Source organism: Thamnophis elegans, chromosome 11, assembly GCF_009769535.1.
Source record: "Thamnophis elegans isolate rThaEle1 chromosome 11, rThaEle1.pri, whole genome shotgun sequence".
Lineage (NCBI taxonomy): Eukaryota > Metazoa > Chordata > Lepidosauria > Squamata > Colubridae > Thamnophis > Thamnophis elegans.
The window spans coordinates 30,817,433-30,838,299 of record NC_045551.1 but is presented as its reverse complement, the minus strand read 5'-3'; the positions used below and the strand labels follow the sequence as shown (position 1 = coordinate 30,838,299).

The window sequence follows — 20,867 nt, the reverse complement described above, 5'->3', positions numbered from 1 at the left end:
ATTGCATAGCAAGCCAACAGTTTAATCAACGCTGCCGGAAAATACACCATAAGCAAGTAGTTTTTTTAAGGCAGTAGAAATCTTGTAAGCATGAAAAGATCACTCACCAATAACACACCTTATCAGTGAAGTTTAGAACCCAACAAAAAATTCAAACCCAAGGGAAATTTGTTGCCAAGTAAATGCAAAGGGCAAGGAATATGGCTGATACCATTCTTAGGTGAAAGAGGATTCTTTGTAGTAATGTTTTAACTTACAATACAGTGAAATGTTTTTTTTAAAATATATCTTATATTCCTCTGGGTTTCTATGACTCATCACAAACAAACAAAACTTTCCACTATGATTTTCTGTTTCTTAACTTTACTGCCCAAATTCTTTTGAACAAGCCACATTTTCAGTTTATCCATCTATAGCTTTCTACTGTTTCGCATCCACCCAGCTAAATTACATGAAACAGAAACATAAAGTTAACTCTGTGGTTGTACTTTGAAGAGCAAGACACTCTCATCTGACTTGCAACCCTGGTATGGAGATGTATGGGGCAATTTAATTCTTGGGGCCTTGAGTGGCAATCTGTATTGACAAGGAAAGGCCCAAGGCAGGGGTCCTCAAACCATTTAAACATGGGGCCAATTCATGGTCCCTCAGACTGTTGGGGGCCCGGACTGGCTTAGTGGAAGTGGCTACGTGGTCATGTGATTGGGTGGACATGGCCAATTTAACAGTCCATTGAACAATGCACACAAATTAAACTCTAATTTGTTTTGCTCCTGGGGGTGTTTTATTTGCTTTTGTTTGCATATTGCTGTTTTGGTTGCCTTTATTTTTTACTAGATCGCTTTTTCAGTTGTTTAGGAGTCTAGTGGTCTACTTCAGGAAACTCAGTTTTGCAGCAATTTTTCCCAGCCCCAAGGAGCTTGAGAAATCTCTGTCTATGTCTCTTTGCCTCTCCCTCTCTGTTTCTCTCTCTTTGTCTCTATCCTCTCTTTCTCTTTCTGTCTCTTTTCCTCTCCCTCTCCCTCTGTCCCTCTCTCTCTCTGTCACCCCCCCCTCTGTATATCTATCTCTATCTATCTTCTGGAGGCGGGGGAGGTGAAAAATGGGGCTTTTTGCTGGGTTTTTTTAGCCTCCTGGGCATCTGTGCACTCCATTTTTCACATATCCCCACCTCCAGAAGCATTCTGCAGGCCCAAACCAGGCAAAGATGGCTCAATTTTTTGGGCAAAAATGGGCCGTTTTTGCCTGGTTTTTTGCCTTTTAGGGTCTCTGTGCACCCCATTTTTCACATCCCCTGCCTCCAGAACATCTCTGCAGGCCAAAATTGTGGGCCTTACCTTTTAGCTCTAGCCCGTGGGGCTGGTGAAGGTAAGTCCTGCACTCAGCCGAAGAGTATGGGGGGGCGATGTGGGCGAGCAGCCTTGTGATCCTGCGCAGGCCAGATTAACGGCTTTGGCGGGACACATGAGGCCCACGGGCCGTAGTTTGAGGACACATGGCCCAAGGGAACAGTTAGGATCTTGTATTATACACAAGTGCAGGCAATGGATTTTAATCTAGGTTAGACTGCAGTTTATGTGTATAGAATAGAGAGGAAGACAGCACAGCCTCTTTTTCAGATCAGGGTCTTGACAGTTTTGGCTTCCTAAACTAGCAACATCTATGAACTCATATTTAAGCACAACTACTTAGGGAAAGATGCAAAATAGCAGAAAGTGTCTGGTAAAATAACAATTGTTAAATATTACTGTGCTTCTATTCTAATTCCAGGATACTTTTAGCAATTTTATTTATTATGAAATTTATTGGCTACCCATCTCATATACAATGACTCTGGGTGGATATGATTTTATTTATAGATCATAACCAAGGACCATAAAACTCTACTTTTATTTGTACATCAAAACCCAAACTTTGAGCGGTAATAATCTCCTCCATAATTCAAACGAGGTTATCTGAATGAGAATGTTCCCAATACAAATTGGAAAGAGCTTTCTCTCTGTTCCATCTGCTTGGGAAACATAATTGGCAAAAATTTGTAAGACAGCCTTCCAAAATCATAAACTCCCACCTCTTTTCTCTGATGCCTGGCAAGCAAACAATGTTTTTATTTATATAATAGTTATTTATACTCAGTACAAAACTATAGTTTGCTCAAACAGCTCAGTTATTTCATGTTTTCCTCACAACAAGGATAAGCAAAACTGAGTCTCTAAAGCCTTGTATTTGGCAGGGTTTTAAATTTCAGTACAACATCCATAGTAACCCATAGCTACAGCATTTAATGCAAAAGAAAAAAATGAGCAGACATAGAAGAATCCAAACCAGTGGAACATTACTTAGATTTTTCAAAAATCTAGTTATTAGATATTCAAAAACCAAATCTGCAACCTATGTATTTTTAATATGTGGCTGCCAGTTGAATTATTATTATTCCCAAATCCATTTCTGGCAAACATTTCTTTAGAATTCTACCTACAAATTGACTTAGTTTATTTAAGGAGAAATTCTTCAATGTAAAAAAATCCAAACCCTCATGAGGATTTGGACAAATAGCCCAGTTTGGCAAAGGCCAGATAATGTAAAAAAGTTGAAGTGGGTTTTGGGACAAGATAATAAATGCAATTTGATTTACAAAGGAGTTAGCTCCTAGCACACTTATGGTTGCTTGTGAGTTTCTGCATTCTTTTCAGTTGCTAGACAGAACATCATGGAGAATGACAATAGTATTTTTTCCAATTCACACATAGCAAACTTTGCAGAAAAACGAAGAATGGTAAAAAGTCTTCTGCAGCATTAAGAGAAAGGCATGCAACAGCAGACAAAGAATGCACACACTTGAAAATGTTAGAAAAATGAAGAAAGCCAAGCACCAGGTAAAGGTCATTTTGTTTGGTCACCTGAAATACAGCCAACGGCTTTCATTCATCTCTTCCACCGATGGAATATATTCACCGACTCTAGTATAGCACAAAAATGGGATTGGTTTACTTACACATTTAAAAAAAAAAACTAATTGCCTTTCCATGTTGTTTCTTCTAGGACTGCTTTACCCAAAACAAAATATTATCAATGGGATGCAAAGTATGAAAATAAAAAAGAACAGTAAAATAAAAGACAATAATATTAAGTAACTCAGTAAACTAACAAGTATTATTAAGATTATAATTAAAAGAAATTAAGGGCACCAAGCAAACCTTCCCTTTCAAGTTTCCTTGATCCATAATCAGGGTTCATTCATTCATTTCCCCCTCTCACTGCCATCCACTTTGACTCCAATGCAGAGGTGGTATTTTACTGGTTTGGACCAGATCGCCTGAACCGGTAGCGGAAATTCCAGGAGGCTCTGTCCACCCACGCCCGGTTCTATGGCATCCCATTTAGCCCCCTTTTCTGTCAAAAGCACATGCACGGAAGGATCTGCGCGCACTCACATTTGCAAACCAGTAGGGAAGGTAAGTGTACACCACCACTGCTCCAATGGAATGTGGAGAGCAAGGATGGAGGAAGTCTTGATGACCTCCTGCTTTAAGTTTACAAATTTCCACATAATGAAACACTACAAATCTTCATCAACCGTACTAAGCAAACAAAAATCTTGAGCTGAAATGTATATAGAAAACTTGTTATGATAATTAATCAGAGGTACTTATAATAAGAAGTTTTCCCATCATTCCTCCTCTCATTCCTAGGTTCATTTGTTTCTACTCTTTTCAGAATCACTTTTGTCCTTCTCATTATGCTTTTATGGAATGCGGCCATCTTCTTTCCAGGTCCTTGCTTCCTGGAGTGGCAACCTACTTTCCTGAGGTTTTTTTTGCTTCTTCTGTGATTTTCTCAGTTGTTTCTTCAGTAACTCTGGATGCCTGCTTGACCAACATCAAAGGACTTTCTACTGTTTTCTCCTTAATTTTACAATACTAAGAAAAGTGAACTGTGAACTTTAAAAAAAATCTATTCCTGGAGAGAAAGCTTCAGCTTGGACTGCTGAAGGACCCTCATATGATCATTCAAATACAGGTAGTCCTTCACTTACAACAGTTTATTTAGTGACTGTCCAAAGTTATGAACAATACTGAAAAAAGTGACTTATAACCATATTTCACAGTTATGACTGTTGCGGCATCCCCACGGTCACGATAAAAATTCAGATGCTTGGCAACTGGTTCATATTTATGATGGTTGCAGTGTCCCAGGGTCATGTGATCACCTTTTGCAACCTTTTGACAAACAGTAAATGGGGAAGCCAAGTTCACTTAACAATGCAAAGATTCCCTTAACAACTGTGGCAAGAAACATCATACAATGGGACCAAACTCACTTAATAACTGTCCCACTTAGCAATGAAGCTTTGGGATCAATTATGGTTATATGTTGAGGACTATCTGCAATGCACCATTATAGGCAAGAGTTTTCTATTTCATTCAGGCCAGATCCTCATCTAAGTATTACACTTTATTGGTTAAAATCCAGAGACTGATTATAATGTGGCAGCTGGTGCATATTTGCATGCAGTGTAACATCATGGTATTTTATTACTCAGGACTCAAGAGTTCAGCAGTCACATCAAAAATGTAGAGAAGGAATGCAACCCATCTTTGCCTTGCAGCACAATGTGTCCAAACTATATGATTTATACAAGTAGTCCTCGGCTTACGACCACTACCGAGCCCAAAATTTCAGTTGCTAAGCAAGACTGTTGTTAAATGAGTTTCCCATTTTAGGACCTTTCTTGCCACAGTTGTTAATTGAATCACTGCAGTTATTAAGTTAGTAAACATGGTTGCTAAGTGAATTTGGCTTCCCCGTTGATTTTGCTTGTCAGAATGTCACAAAATGTGATCACGAAACCGAACAACCCTCATAAATACATGCCAGTTGGCAAGTGTATACATTTTGATCATGTGACGATGGGGCTGCTGCAACAGGTGTAAGTGTAAAAAACGGGCATAAGTCACTTTGTTCAGTGCCGTTGTCATTTTGAATAGTCACTAAACAAATGCCTGTTATTTGAGGGCTACTTGTATTTGCTTTCCTGCTCTTTTCTCTATGGAAATGGCAAGGGAATATTGTGGCATTTTCTGTGATCGTAATTCAAGTGTTTTGTCAAGAAAAGTTCTGTTTGCATCGGATGCCTTAGCTAAATTTTTCACCACTGTGCCCCTTCCACTGAAGTCCTTTGCAATGTATCTCATCATTTCTAGAATGTTCCTCCTCCTTTTAAGAGGCTTTCTTTGAAGGAATGTTGTGTGGAGAAAAAAACACAGTAGGAATAAATTTCGATGCATACTGTTGTGAAGCCATAGCTGAATCAAAGTTTAACTGATTAGAAAGATAAGGATAAATATCCTTGTATTTGCACATAATGCTTGTAGATCATTATGGATAAAATTGTTACCAGAATTTCAATTACACAGAAGGAAATACACATATAAAATTTAACAGGTTATATTTATTTTCAAAATTCTGGATCAATGTTCCTGGGGCAATGCAAAACTTATGTGGTATTATACCATCTATCCAAGATGCCATTCTTGATGTTTTAGAAGGAACTAAAATTATGGAATGTTTTGTTTTAAAATTACTAAATAAAAGTTCCAAAATATGGATCAAGCCTTTCTGCTAGTTCTTCACTGACTGAATAAGTCTTGCCAGGCTATCTTGAACAGTTTCAAAGTTCCAACTGTCAGAAGTTTTCAGAAATTACCCCACCAAGTGCTAGCAACTGATGCATCAACTATATGAAACTGTGACTCAATTCAGACATGAGTATTTTCAAGCCATAAAATTAGAGCCTAAATTATTATTCAATTAAAAAAAAGTTAATAGCTATCAAAGGCAAACTATAGTGGCTTGTATACTTTCCCTTTCTCATCTATTTTGTCCTTCAGTCTCTAGCAGCATGCAGAAAGATAGCACATAATTTTAATAACTTGTTAAAATGAAGTATTTGCTAATACTAATTGATTGGAAGACACCCAGAATTTAATATAAGTAGAGCAGCTACATAAAATAAGTAAATACATAAATATTTATGGCTGGTCAATTCAGAATCTAAATCATTCCAACTCAGGTTTATAAATTCATTTCAAAACTATAATGTTATATATTAGTAATGACGAATAATTTTGTTGTTGGGAGCCACAAATGTGAGAGTGCATGCGCGTGTACCGGCACTCATAATGCAAACCGTGTCCCCACATGCACATGTGCGCACAACACCCCCCCCCCCATACTCCTCTCATGCGTGCCACACTGCACGTTTAAGTTTAAGTTTATTTATATGCCGCCCTATTCCCTAAAGGGACTCAGGGCGGCGAACAACTTAAACGGGAAGGGGAAACATACAAGTACAAAATAAACATATTAAAATGACCAACAACCACACCTGTCGAGAGGGGAGGGGAGCTCATCAACCCCAGGCCTGCCGACACAGCCAGGTTTTAACGGCTTTTCGGAAAGCAGGGAGAGAGGTGAGGGTCCGAATCTCCGCGGGGAGTTCGTTCCAAAGGGCCGGAGCTGCAACAGAGAAGGCCTTCCCCCGGGTCGTAGCCAGATGGCATTGGCTGGTGGATGGAACCCGGAGGAGGCCGGCCCTGTGCGATCTAATGGGTCTTTGGGAGGTAATTGGCAGCAGGTGGTCTCTCAAGTACCCAGGTCCAATACCATGAAGGGCTTTATAATTAATAACTAGCACCTTGAAGCGTATCCGGAGACTGATTGGAAGCCAGTGCAGCTCGCGGAGGATAGGTGTAACGTGGGTGTATCGAGGTACACCCACAATCACTCGCGCGGCCGCGTTCTGGACCAGATGAAGTCTCCGAATGCTCTTCAAGGGCTGCCCCATGTAGAGCGCATTGCAGTAGTCCAGTCTTGAGGTCACGAGGGTGTGAGTGACTGTTGCGAGTGCCTCCCGGTTCAGGTAGAAATGCAACTGGTGCACCAGGCGAACCTGGGCAAATGCCCCCCTGGTCACAGCCGACAAATGATGTTCTAAAGTCAGCTGTGGGTCCAGGAGGACTCCCAAGTTGCGAGCCCTGTCTGAGGGGCGTAAAATTTCACCCCCCAGCCTAAGTGATGGAATACTAACCAAATTTTTGGGAGGGAAACACAACAGCCACTCGGTCTTGTCTGGATTGAGCACAAGCTTGTTAACCCCCATCCAGACCCTGACAGCCTCCAGGCACTGGCACATGACATTGACTGCTTCACTGAGTTGGCACGGGGCGGACAGATACAACTGAGTGTCGTCTGCATATTGATGGTATTTTATCCCATGCCGTCGAATGATCTCACCCGAACTCCACGTCTCCAAGCTGAGCTTGGTATTTCCTCCGGGGTGCCAGGGGAGGCCCTTTTCGCCCTCTCCAGGCTCCAGGAAAGCCACTGGAGCTTGGGGAGGGCAAAAAACAGACCCAATAGGCCAACTGGAAATTCGGAAATGATTCGTTTCCAGCTTCTGGAGGGCCTCTGAGGGACCAGGGGAGGCCTTTTTCCCCTCCCCAGGCTTCAGGAAAGCCTCCAGAACCTGGGGATGGCAGACAACGGGCCCAACGGCCCAACTGGAAGTTCAGAAACTGCTTCAGGTTTCCTGAAGCCTGGGGAGGGTGAAAACAACCTCCCTCGACTCCCCGGGAGGGCCTCTGGAAGCTGGAAATGGATCGTTTCCAAACTTCTAGTTGGCCCATTGGGCCAGTTTTTTGTCCTCTGAGGCTTTCCTGGAGCCTGGGGAGGGTGAAAATGGCCTCCCCTGGTTCTCCGGAAGGCCGAAAATCAACTGACTGACGGCTCGCGTACCGGCTTGTGTACCGGCAGACATGGCTCAACATGCTATCTGTGGCTCGCATGCCATAGGTTCACCATCACAGTTATATAATCTCTAGCCGGAATAATTAATCACAATAAGCCACACTAAATTCTTGCCTATCATTGGTTCTTTAGACATGATCTGAAATTGTAATATTGTAAACTGGTCAACACTATCCTATACTATTACCACATAAACCTATTCAGTGGCTGGGTAATATTATGTGCTTAGTACAGATTCTTGGAACTTCCCTTAAGTGAGTAAATCTCTCTGGTATATATAAGAAAAACAAGACATTTCAAATTATTGATTTTTAAAGCACAAACTTTGTTTCACAGAAAACATTTTTGCTGCTGCCTCCATTTCCTTTGTCAGAACTGTAAGCAGTTTATCAGCTCTTTTCTGCATCATAGTGGTTTAGGATATCCTGATTCAAGCATTATTTTCCTCTAAAGGCTGAAGATCTGAAAGATAACTGGATGCTAAGTGCTCATGTTTATGCAGGACTTAAATGTAATGCAATCCTCCATCTTAATGAACTAGGTTATACTAAAGGCTCCCTCTTTCCAAGCATTTACTAATGAAGAACCTTTAAGAAATCTTCAAAGTAGTTAAGCCAAACGTTATGCAGGACATTAATACTTGCTAGAGATATCTAACTGAATAAGGTAAACAAAAAAATTGTATTGGAAGTTTGCCTGATAACAAATGACCGCTATGCAAATAACTTTTCACTTGTAAACATTATCCTTTGTTTTCACTAGTAATCCTCATCTTATACTCTAATTATAAGTTCAGTTAAACAGAATCCCTCCTCTGCACATTGCCTCTGAACACAAGCAAGATCAGTAACAGCTATGTTTCTTACTGTGCCAAAGTACGGTATTATTAACCTCAACTAGAATATTCTTCAGCTGCAGGGAGAATACAGGTAGTCCTCGACTTACAACAGTTCGTTTAGTGCCCATTTGAAGTTACAATGGCTCTGAAAAAAATGACTTATGATCATTTTTCACACTTATGATTATTGCAGCATCCCCATGGTCATGTTATTTATATTTGAATGTTTGATGGCTGATTCATATTTATGACCGTTGCAGTATCCCGGGGTCACCTTTTGCAACCTTCTGACAAGCAAAGTCAATGGGGAAGCCAAGTTCACTTAACAACTGTGTTGCTAATTCAACAACTTCAATGATTCACTTAACAAATGTGGCAAGAAAAGTCATAAAATGGGGCAAAACTCACTTAACAAATGTCTCACTTAGCAACATAAATTTTGGGCTCAATTGTGGTCGTAAGATGAGGATTACCTGTATCCTCTAATTTGATTAACTGGCAGTGCCTCAACCTCTAACCAACTAATACTACGGTATTATGATCCCTCCTCCTCCTTCTCTTCTCTTTGTATTACAATTGCCCATGACTGCCATCGTCTGGATTGTTTTATGTCCTGCAGCTTCTATGATTTTGTATCTGATACATACAGACAGACTCAGCTTAATTAAAAAGAGACAAGGTTATCACTGCAAATCTTTAAAAGCTTGTCTCTTTACGAAGCACACTCCTTTATCCATGATTTAGCTCAGGAGTGACTAGAAAGTTCTCCTTTGGGTAAGAAAGAGAACAATCCCAAAGTTCCAAACAAATCCTAAGTGTTCGGAAAGAGTATCTCCTGACCATTTGACAAAATACATCCCAAAGAACTTTGTTGCTGAAATGAAGGATAATGAAAACAATCAAGGATGGAATTTTGTTATGAGTAAACTATAGATTCTGGTCCAAGCAACTCTTTGCTTTAGAATTATTCCTCATACTAGTAATCAATCAAAAGCAATCTTCGATTTGAAACACTCCCTTTACATAAAAACCCCCACATATACAAAACCAGTTTAACCTTTCAAAGTAAGCAAACTTCTGAATATATGAATTATGATCATATTTTTCTATGCAATTAAGTACACTATTCTATTTATTTATAGCATGCCTTTATTATTTTTACAAATAAATCAAGGGGGCAATCATATCCAACATGCCTTCCTCCTATTTTCCACACAACAACAGCTCCACTGAGATGGATTGAGATGAGAGAGAGTGACTGGCCGAAAGTGGCTACAGCAGGATTTAAACTCAGTCTCCTGTTTTTTTTTAACTTGGTATTTTAACCAATAGACCAAACGGGCTCTAGTCTGAATACCTAGGTTGACACTGATTTTTTTTTTAAAAAAAGTCAATTATGAACAAATTGGTTCAAATTCAGCAAGAATACCTTATATTTAGCCATGACAGCATGGGTGTTGTCCCTCCACCAACGATCCAGACAGTAAAAAAGACAATAAGTAGGGTTGTAGTGAACATCATCTGATGAGCATAAGTTGCAGTGTCTCGGATGGAAAGAGCAAATGCCATGGCTCCACGAAGACCTGCAGGCAACAGTGACAAAAAGATGGTGGTTGTCACACAGCAGAGGAGAGATGCTTTGAATACTTCCATCCAAACAGAAAGCCAGCGCTTAATACTTGATGTAATCTATAATTACGAACCTTACACGCAGATTCTCAGCTCCAGGAAAGAGAATCTGTTACTATGATGAAATATGAATGCTGTTCAAAACCAGTATGTATCTGTTGAAGATTATGCAAGCCTCTCAACAATTAACAAAGCAGCTAGAAGAAATCCACCATTTAATTGGTGATTTATAAAATCAAGTTTCAGGGGAAAAAACCCACAGTAAATGGTGGGAAAGCTCAAAGTTATGAAACTTGAGGAAGAATTTAGCAGTTGGACCCAAGTTGCAATAGCGTTTGACATCCCAACATTTGACTTGTAGAATATATTTTCAAGACATATTTAAATCTTTATGCCTCTCTGTATGTATTATTCTTTCAAATCAGTGTTGAATTTTTAACTGCTTTTTCCCCCCTTCTGGTAGATCTTTCAGATTTCCAGAGATAAATTGCCAGAGATAAATTGTGATCTATTTAGAGGCTTGACATGACTTTAGAATTTTTATTTTTGTTTACTTTAACAAGAAATGTTATTGTTTTCAAAGGACTAAGGAAACCCTTTTTTATTGGTTTTGTCTTATTGATTTACCGGAAAACATCATCATATGTTGAAAATTCCAGGAGATCTTGTGCCTTCTACCCAAATTCAGGAAGAAAGAGAGTGGATAGATGTGTGCAGCTCGTCCCAGGAAAACCGCTAGCTAACCACAACTTTTGGTTAAGAATCCAACAGGCATATATACAGTATATATATACATCTCTTGTATTATTTTCAAGTAATTCCATTAATTTTAAGAATATCAAACGTTACATCGAACATCAAATTGCCTTATTTCAGTCAATGACTAGCATAAAACACAAAATCTGAACCAAAACTAAGCAATGACTTATAAAAAACAAATGCAAAGCAGGGAATACTGCATCTATGTGCTCTACTAAACAACACTGGGACATAGCAGAAGTATAAAATAGTATGGTAAAACATCTTATTAAGACTAAGACTAAAACTCAGATAATTTAATTTAATAATTTTAAGAATAAGTATCCTTCAACATCTTTTTCTCATGGAACAAACCCTTACTCTTAAACATGTAATATTTACATCCTAACACCTCTGTTCCATTGAAATCTGTTGTGAGGTTTGAACAAGGGAAGCCTCTACTTCAATACTAAGAGAACCAACATCTCTTGCTATCTATTTGTTCTTCATTATCTGCATAAGGCTGCTGTTGAGAAATAAAATAGGATTAACAGTCAGTCAATCTCCCTCCTGCACTGGTCACTAAGAATCCACTCATATCATGAAAGCCAATAACGGATCCTTAGAGAAAGCAAGCAGAAGATAAATTGCACTTCTTTGCCAAGTCAATTCAAATGGGAAAATCCTTGCATATATACTCCATATTGCATACACCTGCAAAACTGTGGCTTGATTTTTTAGGTGCTCATTTGCCTATGTGCATTGCTCACTTGCAAGTGCTTAAGAAGAAGTATTTACTGAATGTTTATGAACACTTAAAACTGAGCGTCTATATAAAAGTTAACAGGAAGAGATGCTCCACAGAACTAACCTAAATTGGCTTAGAAGATTTAAGATAACGAGGGAAGAACAAGGTCTCTTTGAAATAAAGAGTTGTCAGTTCTACATATATATGAATGTTGCAAGAGCCTTCCTAAAGGGCATTGGTCAGCTCAATACAAACAGAGACACAAGGACATTCAAGAGTAGCTCCAAAGAATGTTACTGTTGCTTAACCAATAAAACTGAACCCGAAGGCAGAGTTATGAAATCCATAAATAAATAGGCTCTCCTAATCATCTTTTCATGCTGAAACATCAATGCTGTAGGGCAAAATAGTACCAGTAGTACTTTGAATTTCTATCTCTGTTACAGGTTTTGGAGAGAACTATACAAGCCAATAAATCTTTGTAAGAAGGTAAGGAAATGTAATTATTAATTAATTCTTGGAATGCGAGAATTTTAGCCAATTCCAAAACAACAAGAGGCAACTTCTAAATAGGAAGGCTGTGGGACATTGGCTGATTCTCTTTCTGAAAGAGGACCTTTGGAAGAAGTAGGTGGAGCATAGCATGATGGGTTGCAAAGAACGCCCAAGGGTATGAGACCCAGTGTAAGCGGAAGCAGGCTCCAAGGCCTATAGGGATCCAGTCAGGTGGGAAGTAGGCCCAAGGCACCCAGTCAAACAAGGAGGAAAGACAGGTGGGTGGTGCTCCTATGGTAGCCAAGCGCCCACATTGTGATCATTTGACTGTAGGGGAGCTCAGAAGCCAAAACTTTGGGTACGGGTTGCAAATCCCTTCATTCAGCACCATAGCCATTTTGAATGTTTACTGAATGGTCATAAGTCAATGACTAACTGTACAAAAATTTTTCACCATTCCTTTCATGGGGGATGTTTCTTCAACCATACTTTGGTCTATATTCTTGAGATTTCCTCCAGATCTCTCATCTGAATAACAACCAAACCTGACACTGTTAATGATCTCCATGGAGAAATCAAGTACATGACAGCAAAAAGAAGAGGAAGAGAAACCTTTTAGTATCAGTTCTCTGAAACTGCATCATAAATATTTACAATAATCAGTACAACTTAAGATATTGCCGTTACTATATGAAAATGATTGAGAGGGATGAAAAAGTAGATTCTGGTTTAGAGTAAATTTCTCTCTAGGGCTGACTACACAACCTCAGAAGTGTAACAGAATCAGCAAAGGTATGATAATAAAATCATTTTTTAAACTTCATCCTGAAGGCAAGATTAAGTTTGGGTGCCCCACCCTGCATGATATATTTAGGAACAATAAAGTTCCTCATCCCTCAGTTTTCATCTGAAAGTATAAGTCTCCATTTTCTAGTTTTCAGCAAGTACCATGTTCTTCTTTTTCATCTTTCTCAGAAATATGAAACTAAAGTAATTCTAATGTAATTATATTTTTCAAAATTATATTTCCATGAATTTTTTTTTTCTTATCGCCAAACTACTTCTCCTTCAGTTTTAGTCTCAGACTCTTGAGAATGTCAGAAGATACCAGAATTTGACTTTTTGTCATCTGACTTTAACACACGTTGTCTACCTTCTTCTGAAGGTTTCTCAAATCTCATACTTGCCTTAATAAATATGCAGGTTTCAAAGATCATGCAAGTACACAGATTTATCCAACACAATACTCTGACTCAAAGACAGAGATAACATTTTTTTCTAATATTTAATCTTCAGATATAATATCTAATAGATTATAGTTTAAGAAGCTCCATCCTCTTGTTTGTATTACAGCAACATAACATTCAAAAGCCATGGTTTTATAAAAGAGGCTGCAGCAAAAGCTACTGTAGTCTGTTTTCCAACCTGCTATAAAATACAGCTGAAACCCTAAACACATGTAGTTAGGAGCTAATCCTATGAATTCTGTAGGACTTATTTCTAAGTAGACATCTATGGGATTGCACTTTTAAAAATATCTTATTTCAACGCCATAAAAACAGAGAAAACTTCCAAAACCTTTGAAACATACATTTGAAACATGAAGAAAGGATACAAAAGCTCCAATTATGAAAACAGGGCTGAAAACATGTTTCTGGAAAGTAAACAAAGCTAAGCCCATATAAGAAAATATGAAATTCTCAGCCAGGAAATGCAGAACTTCAAAGAGCTGAGGGTAAATGTGAAAAGATTAGTTTGCCAGATGCATTCAATATACCTGACACTTTATATAAATATCTATGTTTTCTTGTCTAAAGCTCATGCTAAGTAAAATAAACTTATATGTAATGATAGAAAATAATGGGAAAATAATGTCAGTTTGTTACAATTGTTTTCATCATTTTATACTATGCATCTGAAATTATACACCTGAGATAGTATAATGTCAAGAAGGTAATTCCCAAATTCATATGTGCAGCTTTTCCTAATAAATACTTAATTTGAATTGTCCTCCAGAATAGCAAAGATAATTATCATAAAACAGGAATTCCTTTCTGATCTTGCTAGACTACAACTCTCATCATCAGCTGTGCACATCTAAAGCAATCTGAGCAGCACAGCTGATGATGAGAGTTGTAATCCAGCAAGATCAGAAAGGAATTCCTGTTTTATGATAATTATCTTATGAATAATTATTCAGCAATATGTGAAGCACCTAAGATTCCTGTTCAGAGCTATAACACTAACCCCCCTAAAAACTAAATCACTAAAGCTAATTACGAATCAAATGTCTTTTATGTATCATCTCATATACTACAATGAGTAGCATAAGAGGTGCCTAGTATTCCATTAGCTGAATGTTGAAGTATATCACCATATCTATAGATACCAGTGTTTGGACCTTGCCTCACAATCATTTAGTCATATAGGAAGAACAGATCATGTTGTCACTGCTTTAGTCCTTAAATGTCTCAGCACAACTGAAACCACTGAATAAAAGAAGGTCCCAATCCTGCCATAATTCATGAAAGGTATCCTAGCAGAATCATGTATCAAAGATGGGAATACATAAGTCACACACAGGGAAAAGTATAGAAGAATAGTCAAGAATCTTTGTCCCAGCCCCATAGTTCTGTAAGCCTAACAATGTTTTGGGGAACATGACAGAGTACAGTTCAATGTACAACTCGGGATCCCCTGAGGTCTGGGTTACAATTCAAAGAAGACTGCACTTGATTGTTTTCCCAATCACATATTTCAGTTCATCAATTTTTATTAATTGCAAAGAGCGTTTTCTGTTCTTATCAAGTAAGAACCACCTGACACAATAAATGCATAGGAACAATACAAATCATGCCTATTTACACAGCAAAGCCAAGATTTTTTTTTCCTCACCTGCTTGGTTCGGCTTCTTGATTCAACAGATAGATTATTGTATGTGTAATGAGCTTGTGTTATACCACAGAAAAGAACAGATACTACCCCTGTCAAGAAAACAGCAATAAAAAGAAACATTAAAAAACTGTAGATTGTCTCTTTTTTATGCTCATTAAGATTTTAAATATGTTTTCTTTCATTCCTAAAGTATTAAATATCTGCCTATGAGGACCTGGTAGGTTAACCTTTTCTAAGGCATGTATCCCCATGAAAAGCTACAGAGCTTAATCTTACTTGAAGATATTATCATAGGTCCTAGATACTAGTTCTGTATTCCTAGAAGAAAACTGCTGTAGAGCCTGCCATACAGCATCTTCTCAGATGCCCATTATTATATATATTCCATATTTGTAGAGAGAATCTTGACAACTCCCGATTCTTCAAACCATTGGTGAGATTGAAATAAAATACTAGGCTCATTCTGACATTGAGAAATCAATATATATATATATATATATATATATATATATATATATATATATATATATATATATATATATATATATATATATATATATATATATAATACAAGCATTTTGTCTACAACCATCTAGGTACAAAGGACAAAATTACAACTAGACGCTTTTATGTTTCAGCAATTCAGTGATATTTGAAACTTAGTGCTTAGAATGTACTACATTTCAGTTCATACAATGCTTCAACATTTTAAAAGATTTATTTCCTGCTAATAAAGAAAATTGTAAATAGCCTACTAGAACCAAAAATAATACAACATAGATCATATGTTGTCTACAATAGTTCAATATAAATAATTCTGTATTTATATAAAATTCAGTCTATTAAAAATGTTAACAATCTTACTTAAATGAAAACAAATACAGAGCTAAGGAATCAACTTCAGCTTTTCTGGCTCTGATTGAAACTTCTGAGTTTGCTTTTCAAAAAATCACAGTCTCCATAATAATGTTTAAAAATGTATTTCCAATGACAAATCTACAAAATAGAAAATCTGAATATTATAAATAAAAGCTCTTCAACTACCGGGATTTTCAATAATGGTCATGCTGGCTTAGAATTCTGGGAGTTGGTCTGCATATCTGATTAGCAAAAGCTGCCTTATGGTACAGTAGCCAATTCAAAATATACAAGGATGTTCCTCTTTTTGTACAATTCAAGCCGATTTTGAACTCTGTAACACCACTAAAGGCAACTTAGTCCAGGAACATACACATCATCAAAATATTAAGAAATGTGCAAAAGTCATTCTCAATTAAAGTATACACTGTTGTTTTTAGCATTTATTTTGATGTAGGGATAAGGGCAAGGAACTAAATTATAGCTTGCATATCTTTTCAAATTCAATATTCTAACGATGCTTCCAGGCAAATCAGTGTGAATCTAGTATCAGTTCAAAACATATTTAAGGCCACCACACACAGTTCTAGGAAAAGATGCCACTGCCTTTAGATACTGAGAGCAAGTACTATGATTTTGTTCCTGCACATGATTCAAAGCCCAGACTGAATTCAAAATGTTTGCAGAAGTCTATTCAATTATGTACTCCATTCAGGAATAGTTGCTAAAAATAAATTAATTTACTTATCTTAACAATAAACATACACATCTGATGACAGGAACAATGATAGTGTTCCAACAATAGGAATTGCTATGTCATCATGACATTACTTACATTCTTCTTTTCTATAAAAGTGCCTTACCTGTAAAACCACAAGCTTCAGCCAACAAGAATGTACTCCAAGACATCAGGAAAAAAAGGGCTGTCTCCAGCAAGGGAAAGCAGTGTAGTTTGGTAAACTTTGTCACGTGAACATTTTGTCAAGGCCATACAAAGACTAGATGTGATTTAAGAATTACTGAGAGTTGTCTCAAAGGTATTAGTGATGAGGCAGAATTGTAGAACAGCTATGCAAGTTAATTGCTGATTCTCATGACATTCTAATGTAGCCAGATGAAAAATGTTTTTAAAGGTAAAGGTAAAGGTTTCCCTCACACATAAGTGCTAGTCGTTGCCGACTCTAAGGGGCGGTGCTCATCTCTGTTTCAAAGCCGAAGAGCCAGCACTGTCCAAAGACGTCTCCGTGGTCATGTGGCCAGCATGACTAAATGCCGAAGGTGCACAGAACGCTGTTACCTTCTCACCAAAGGTGGTTCCTATTTTTCTACTTGCATTTTTACATTCTTTCGAACTGCTAGGTTAGCAGAAGCTGGGACAAGTAACAGGAGCTCTCTCTGTTACATGGCACTAGGGATTTGGAGTGCCAAACTGCTGACCTTTCTGATCGACAAGCTCAGCATCTTAGCCACTGAGCCACCATGCCTTAAATCTTTGCTTGGACAATGGACAGATTCTGAATTCCTTTCATCCCTCTCATCTCATTGTATCCTTCCGTATCTTGCTATCTGCATCCTCCTTAAATTTTCTTGCATATAATCTTCCCATTTTAGCCTCATCTGAATGAAAAGTTTGACTTAGGCTTGACCCACAATAGATCCTGTCTCTAAACCAACTCTCCTGTGGTGCAAATTTTTCCCTTATTCAGAGCAGCTTTAGAAGATTATATGCTACCCACCACAATTCTCCAGAGATAAGAGCTGCAAAGAAGTGAAAAACAAGTTGCCTGTGCCAAAAAGGGAAACTAGGACTTGGTTTGCACATGCAAACAGCTGGAAGGCATTTTTAGCAGAAGGATATAAGAGCTGTCACAATTCCAGTCACTACTCCCATCATGAAAGAACCACTGAAGATTCCAAGAAAGACGCCCACAGATTTAAAAAAGGCTGCTGCATCAAAGGCATGGGCATTTTCCCCAGTGGGTTGATATGCTACAATAGAACTGGAAAAAGAGAAGGAAAAGGGAAATAGCAATGAGCCAAAAATCTATCCTACATCATTTATCGTTTTAGACATCAGGCAATTCTCACCTAGTCATCTCTCCAGGGGTGAAATGCTACCAGTTCAGACCAGTTCGCCTAATCCGGTAGTAAAAAAAATGCTACTGATTCAGGCAAACCAATATTTCCGATGATCAGCCATGATGCACGATTTCCTGCTTTCTAGCTAATCTAAATCGTGTGGCACAATGGATTCCCCCCCTACTCCCTGCTGTTCTACTTACCTTTCAGGCACACTCGGTAGCAGGCTCCACCCACCTGCCCAGACATCATCACGTCCGTTTTTGACACTCTGCGAATGCACGGAAGGTCCTGCACATGCACGGAGGTGGCATGTGTGAGCTCTCACATTTGCGAACTGGTAGCGAAGGTAAATAGATTTCACCTCTGCATATGTCCCCAATTTCTCCAGGTAAATACAATGATATCCCCACACTGACATTACAAAACACAGCAAAACCCCTGAGCATTTTACTTACGAAGATAATACAATAGCAACAGCATCATTTAGAACACTTTCTCCAAACAGCAGTGCATATAAATCAACATCAGCATGAAGTTCATTAAAAATTGCCAGGACAGTGACTAAAATAAGGAAACAAAAAAGAGTAAAAGATTTAACATTGTATATAATTCCTTACAGAATTTATTTTCTTTACATTTACTATATAGGGAAATGTTTTCATGTTGCAATACTGACATGTAATCAAAGATGTTGAGAGGTTGAGTGTTAGTGAAATGACATAAGCATTTTTGCAATTTCTATATTTCCATGAATTATGCTGGTCTATGATTATAATAAATATTTAACTTGCTTTGTATGTATTAAATTTATTACAAAGTAACTGTACTTTATTAGTTATACAAAACCATATAGACACAAAATTTGATTCACACATCATGTTAAGCCAAACACATTTTGCTTGTTTGTTTTGCTTAGCATGTTTGTGAAACCACTGCATATGTAAAGTATGCTTTATGCCTTACACACTGTATGAACCCAGCCAATTATAAGGTAATTGAACCACAAATGAAAACATGCTACAACCATGTATGAACCTAATTTTAAGAACTGAAGTTTGCACCTGGATCAGTAGCAGATATTATGGCTCCAAATAAAAGGCAATCAGTGTAGTAGAATTTATCAGAAAGCTGTCCCACCAGCTTCATTAGTTTTACCACACCATACATGAGATTCCTGCAGGATAAGAGGATGCAAGGAAACATTATTTTTTTCAGTATTTTCATTTATTTCTCTGGCCTTGTTTAGATATTTTCCAGTTCTACACAGAATTAAAAATACATGAAATTCAGTAAAATATAATATAACACATAAAATGCCATGTAGAGAAATATGAAATATAAACAACAATGAAATGGTCACAAAACCACATTATTTTAGATTTAGTCTGTTATTCTTTTTTTAAAAAAATATAAAACTATGTTTGTTTTGTTTTCCAAGTAATAGCAATAGCACTTAGACTTCAACGTGCTTTTTACTGCTTTCTCTAAATAGTTTAAAGTCAGCATATTGCCCTCAACAATCTGGATCCTCACTTTACCTACTTCGGAAGGATGGAAGGCTGAGTCAACCTTGAACCTGATGAGATTCGATCTGCCAAATTTCAACCAGCCGGCAGTCAGCAGAAGTAGCCTGCAATACTGCATTCTAACCATTGTAGTATATAACTTAATTTATATATGGCTACATGAATGAAATGGATGGGCCTGAGATTACATTCATGACCTCTCTTTTCATTAAATGTAAATAAATAAGAGGGCAACATTGCCCTTGATTCTTCTCATACACATCACACATAGAAAGAGAGGAACCAAAGGGGGGTGCGAGGGGGAGGAAACTACTTTAAAGCTATTTTGAAAAGGTAACCAAAATGTTACCTTTGTTATTGAGAAAAAAATTGTATTGACTGTTAGTTTTGCCAAATATCGTGTCTTGTGTGCTCTTTTACTGAATGAGCTGATTCCAAAATTATCTCCCACAAGGCCTAAAAAGTATTGCAATACTCAAACTCACCCAATAATGAAACAAGAGACTGCAGTTCCCAAGAAAGCATAAGTTAAAATTGATCCAAGATTTCTGAAAAAGTGCCTCTGTAGGGAGGGGGGACAAAAGTGAATTAGTTGCAAAAAGGAGTCCTTCAGAATTTTTGCTAAACTCCAAAAAAGAGAGTACATTTGGTAATGTGAGTGCGGAAACGCCGGCCAGAGAACAGAATGGCTTTAGTTAGAACATCAATCATCTCTGAATCATTTCGGTGGTCTATCTAATACAGTGGGTCTCAACCTTCCTAATGCCGTGACCCTTTAATGTATTTCATCATGTTGTGGTGACCTCCATCCATAACATTATTTTATGTTTTCCGTATTTTTTTGAAAATATGTGTTTCCCGATGGTCTTAGGCGACCCCTGTGAAAGGGTCGTTCGACCCCCAAAGGGGTCCCGACCCACAGGTTGAGAACCACTGATCTAATCTAACAGGTTGAGAACCACTGATCTATATAGCTCAGGGTGTCCATTCAGGGCTGAGTCAGGCTATGCCAAAAAAGGAAGTTATTTGATGGAGAAGTGCTTGCTTCATAAGTTAACCCTCTAGAATAGAGTTCCCCAACCTTTTGCGGACTGGCGAGGGGGAAGAAGGGTTGACTCTGCATGTGTGCTGGGCAAATGAGCATACAGCTCCATTTGCATGAGCGGTGAGCACACGCACACACCGCTCACACAAATGGAGCTTGCAAGTTAATTACAAACAATCCAGTTACTAACACATAATCCTCTCT

At 38.0% G+C, this 20,867-nt stretch overlaps 1 protein-coding gene across 2 annotated transcripts in view; it reads right to left on the bottom strand.

Annotated features, from left to right (window-relative positions):
• The window catches only part of SLC9A7 (solute carrier family 9 member A7), a 68,433-nt gene that overhangs the window by 13,791 nt on the left and 33,775 nt on the right, over window positions 1–20,867 (bottom strand). Inside the window, exons 4-13 of one of the 2 annotated variants that reach the window (XM_032226372.1) lie at window positions 20,104–20,180; window positions 19,154–19,266; window positions 18,548–18,653; window positions 17,869–18,010; window positions 16,874–16,979; window positions 15,153–15,241; window positions 13,873–13,986; window positions 10,904–11,015; window positions 10,077–10,230; window positions 2,901–2,960 (exon numbers count right to left, since the gene is read on the bottom strand). In XM_032226372.1, coding sequence (XP_032082263.1) covers window positions 2,901–2,960; window positions 10,077–10,230; window positions 10,904–11,015; window positions 13,873–13,986; window positions 15,153–15,241; window positions 16,874–16,979; window positions 17,869–18,010; window positions 18,548–18,653; window positions 19,154–19,266; window positions 20,104–20,180 — 1,073 coding nt within the window. The remainder of the gene's footprint in view (window positions 1–2,900; window positions 2,961–10,076; window positions 10,231–10,903; window positions 11,016–13,872; window positions 13,987–15,152; window positions 15,242–16,873; window positions 16,980–17,868; window positions 18,011–18,547; window positions 18,654–19,153; window positions 19,267–20,103; window positions 20,181–20,867) is intronic. The other variant, XM_032226373.1, reaches the window with a different exon arrangement.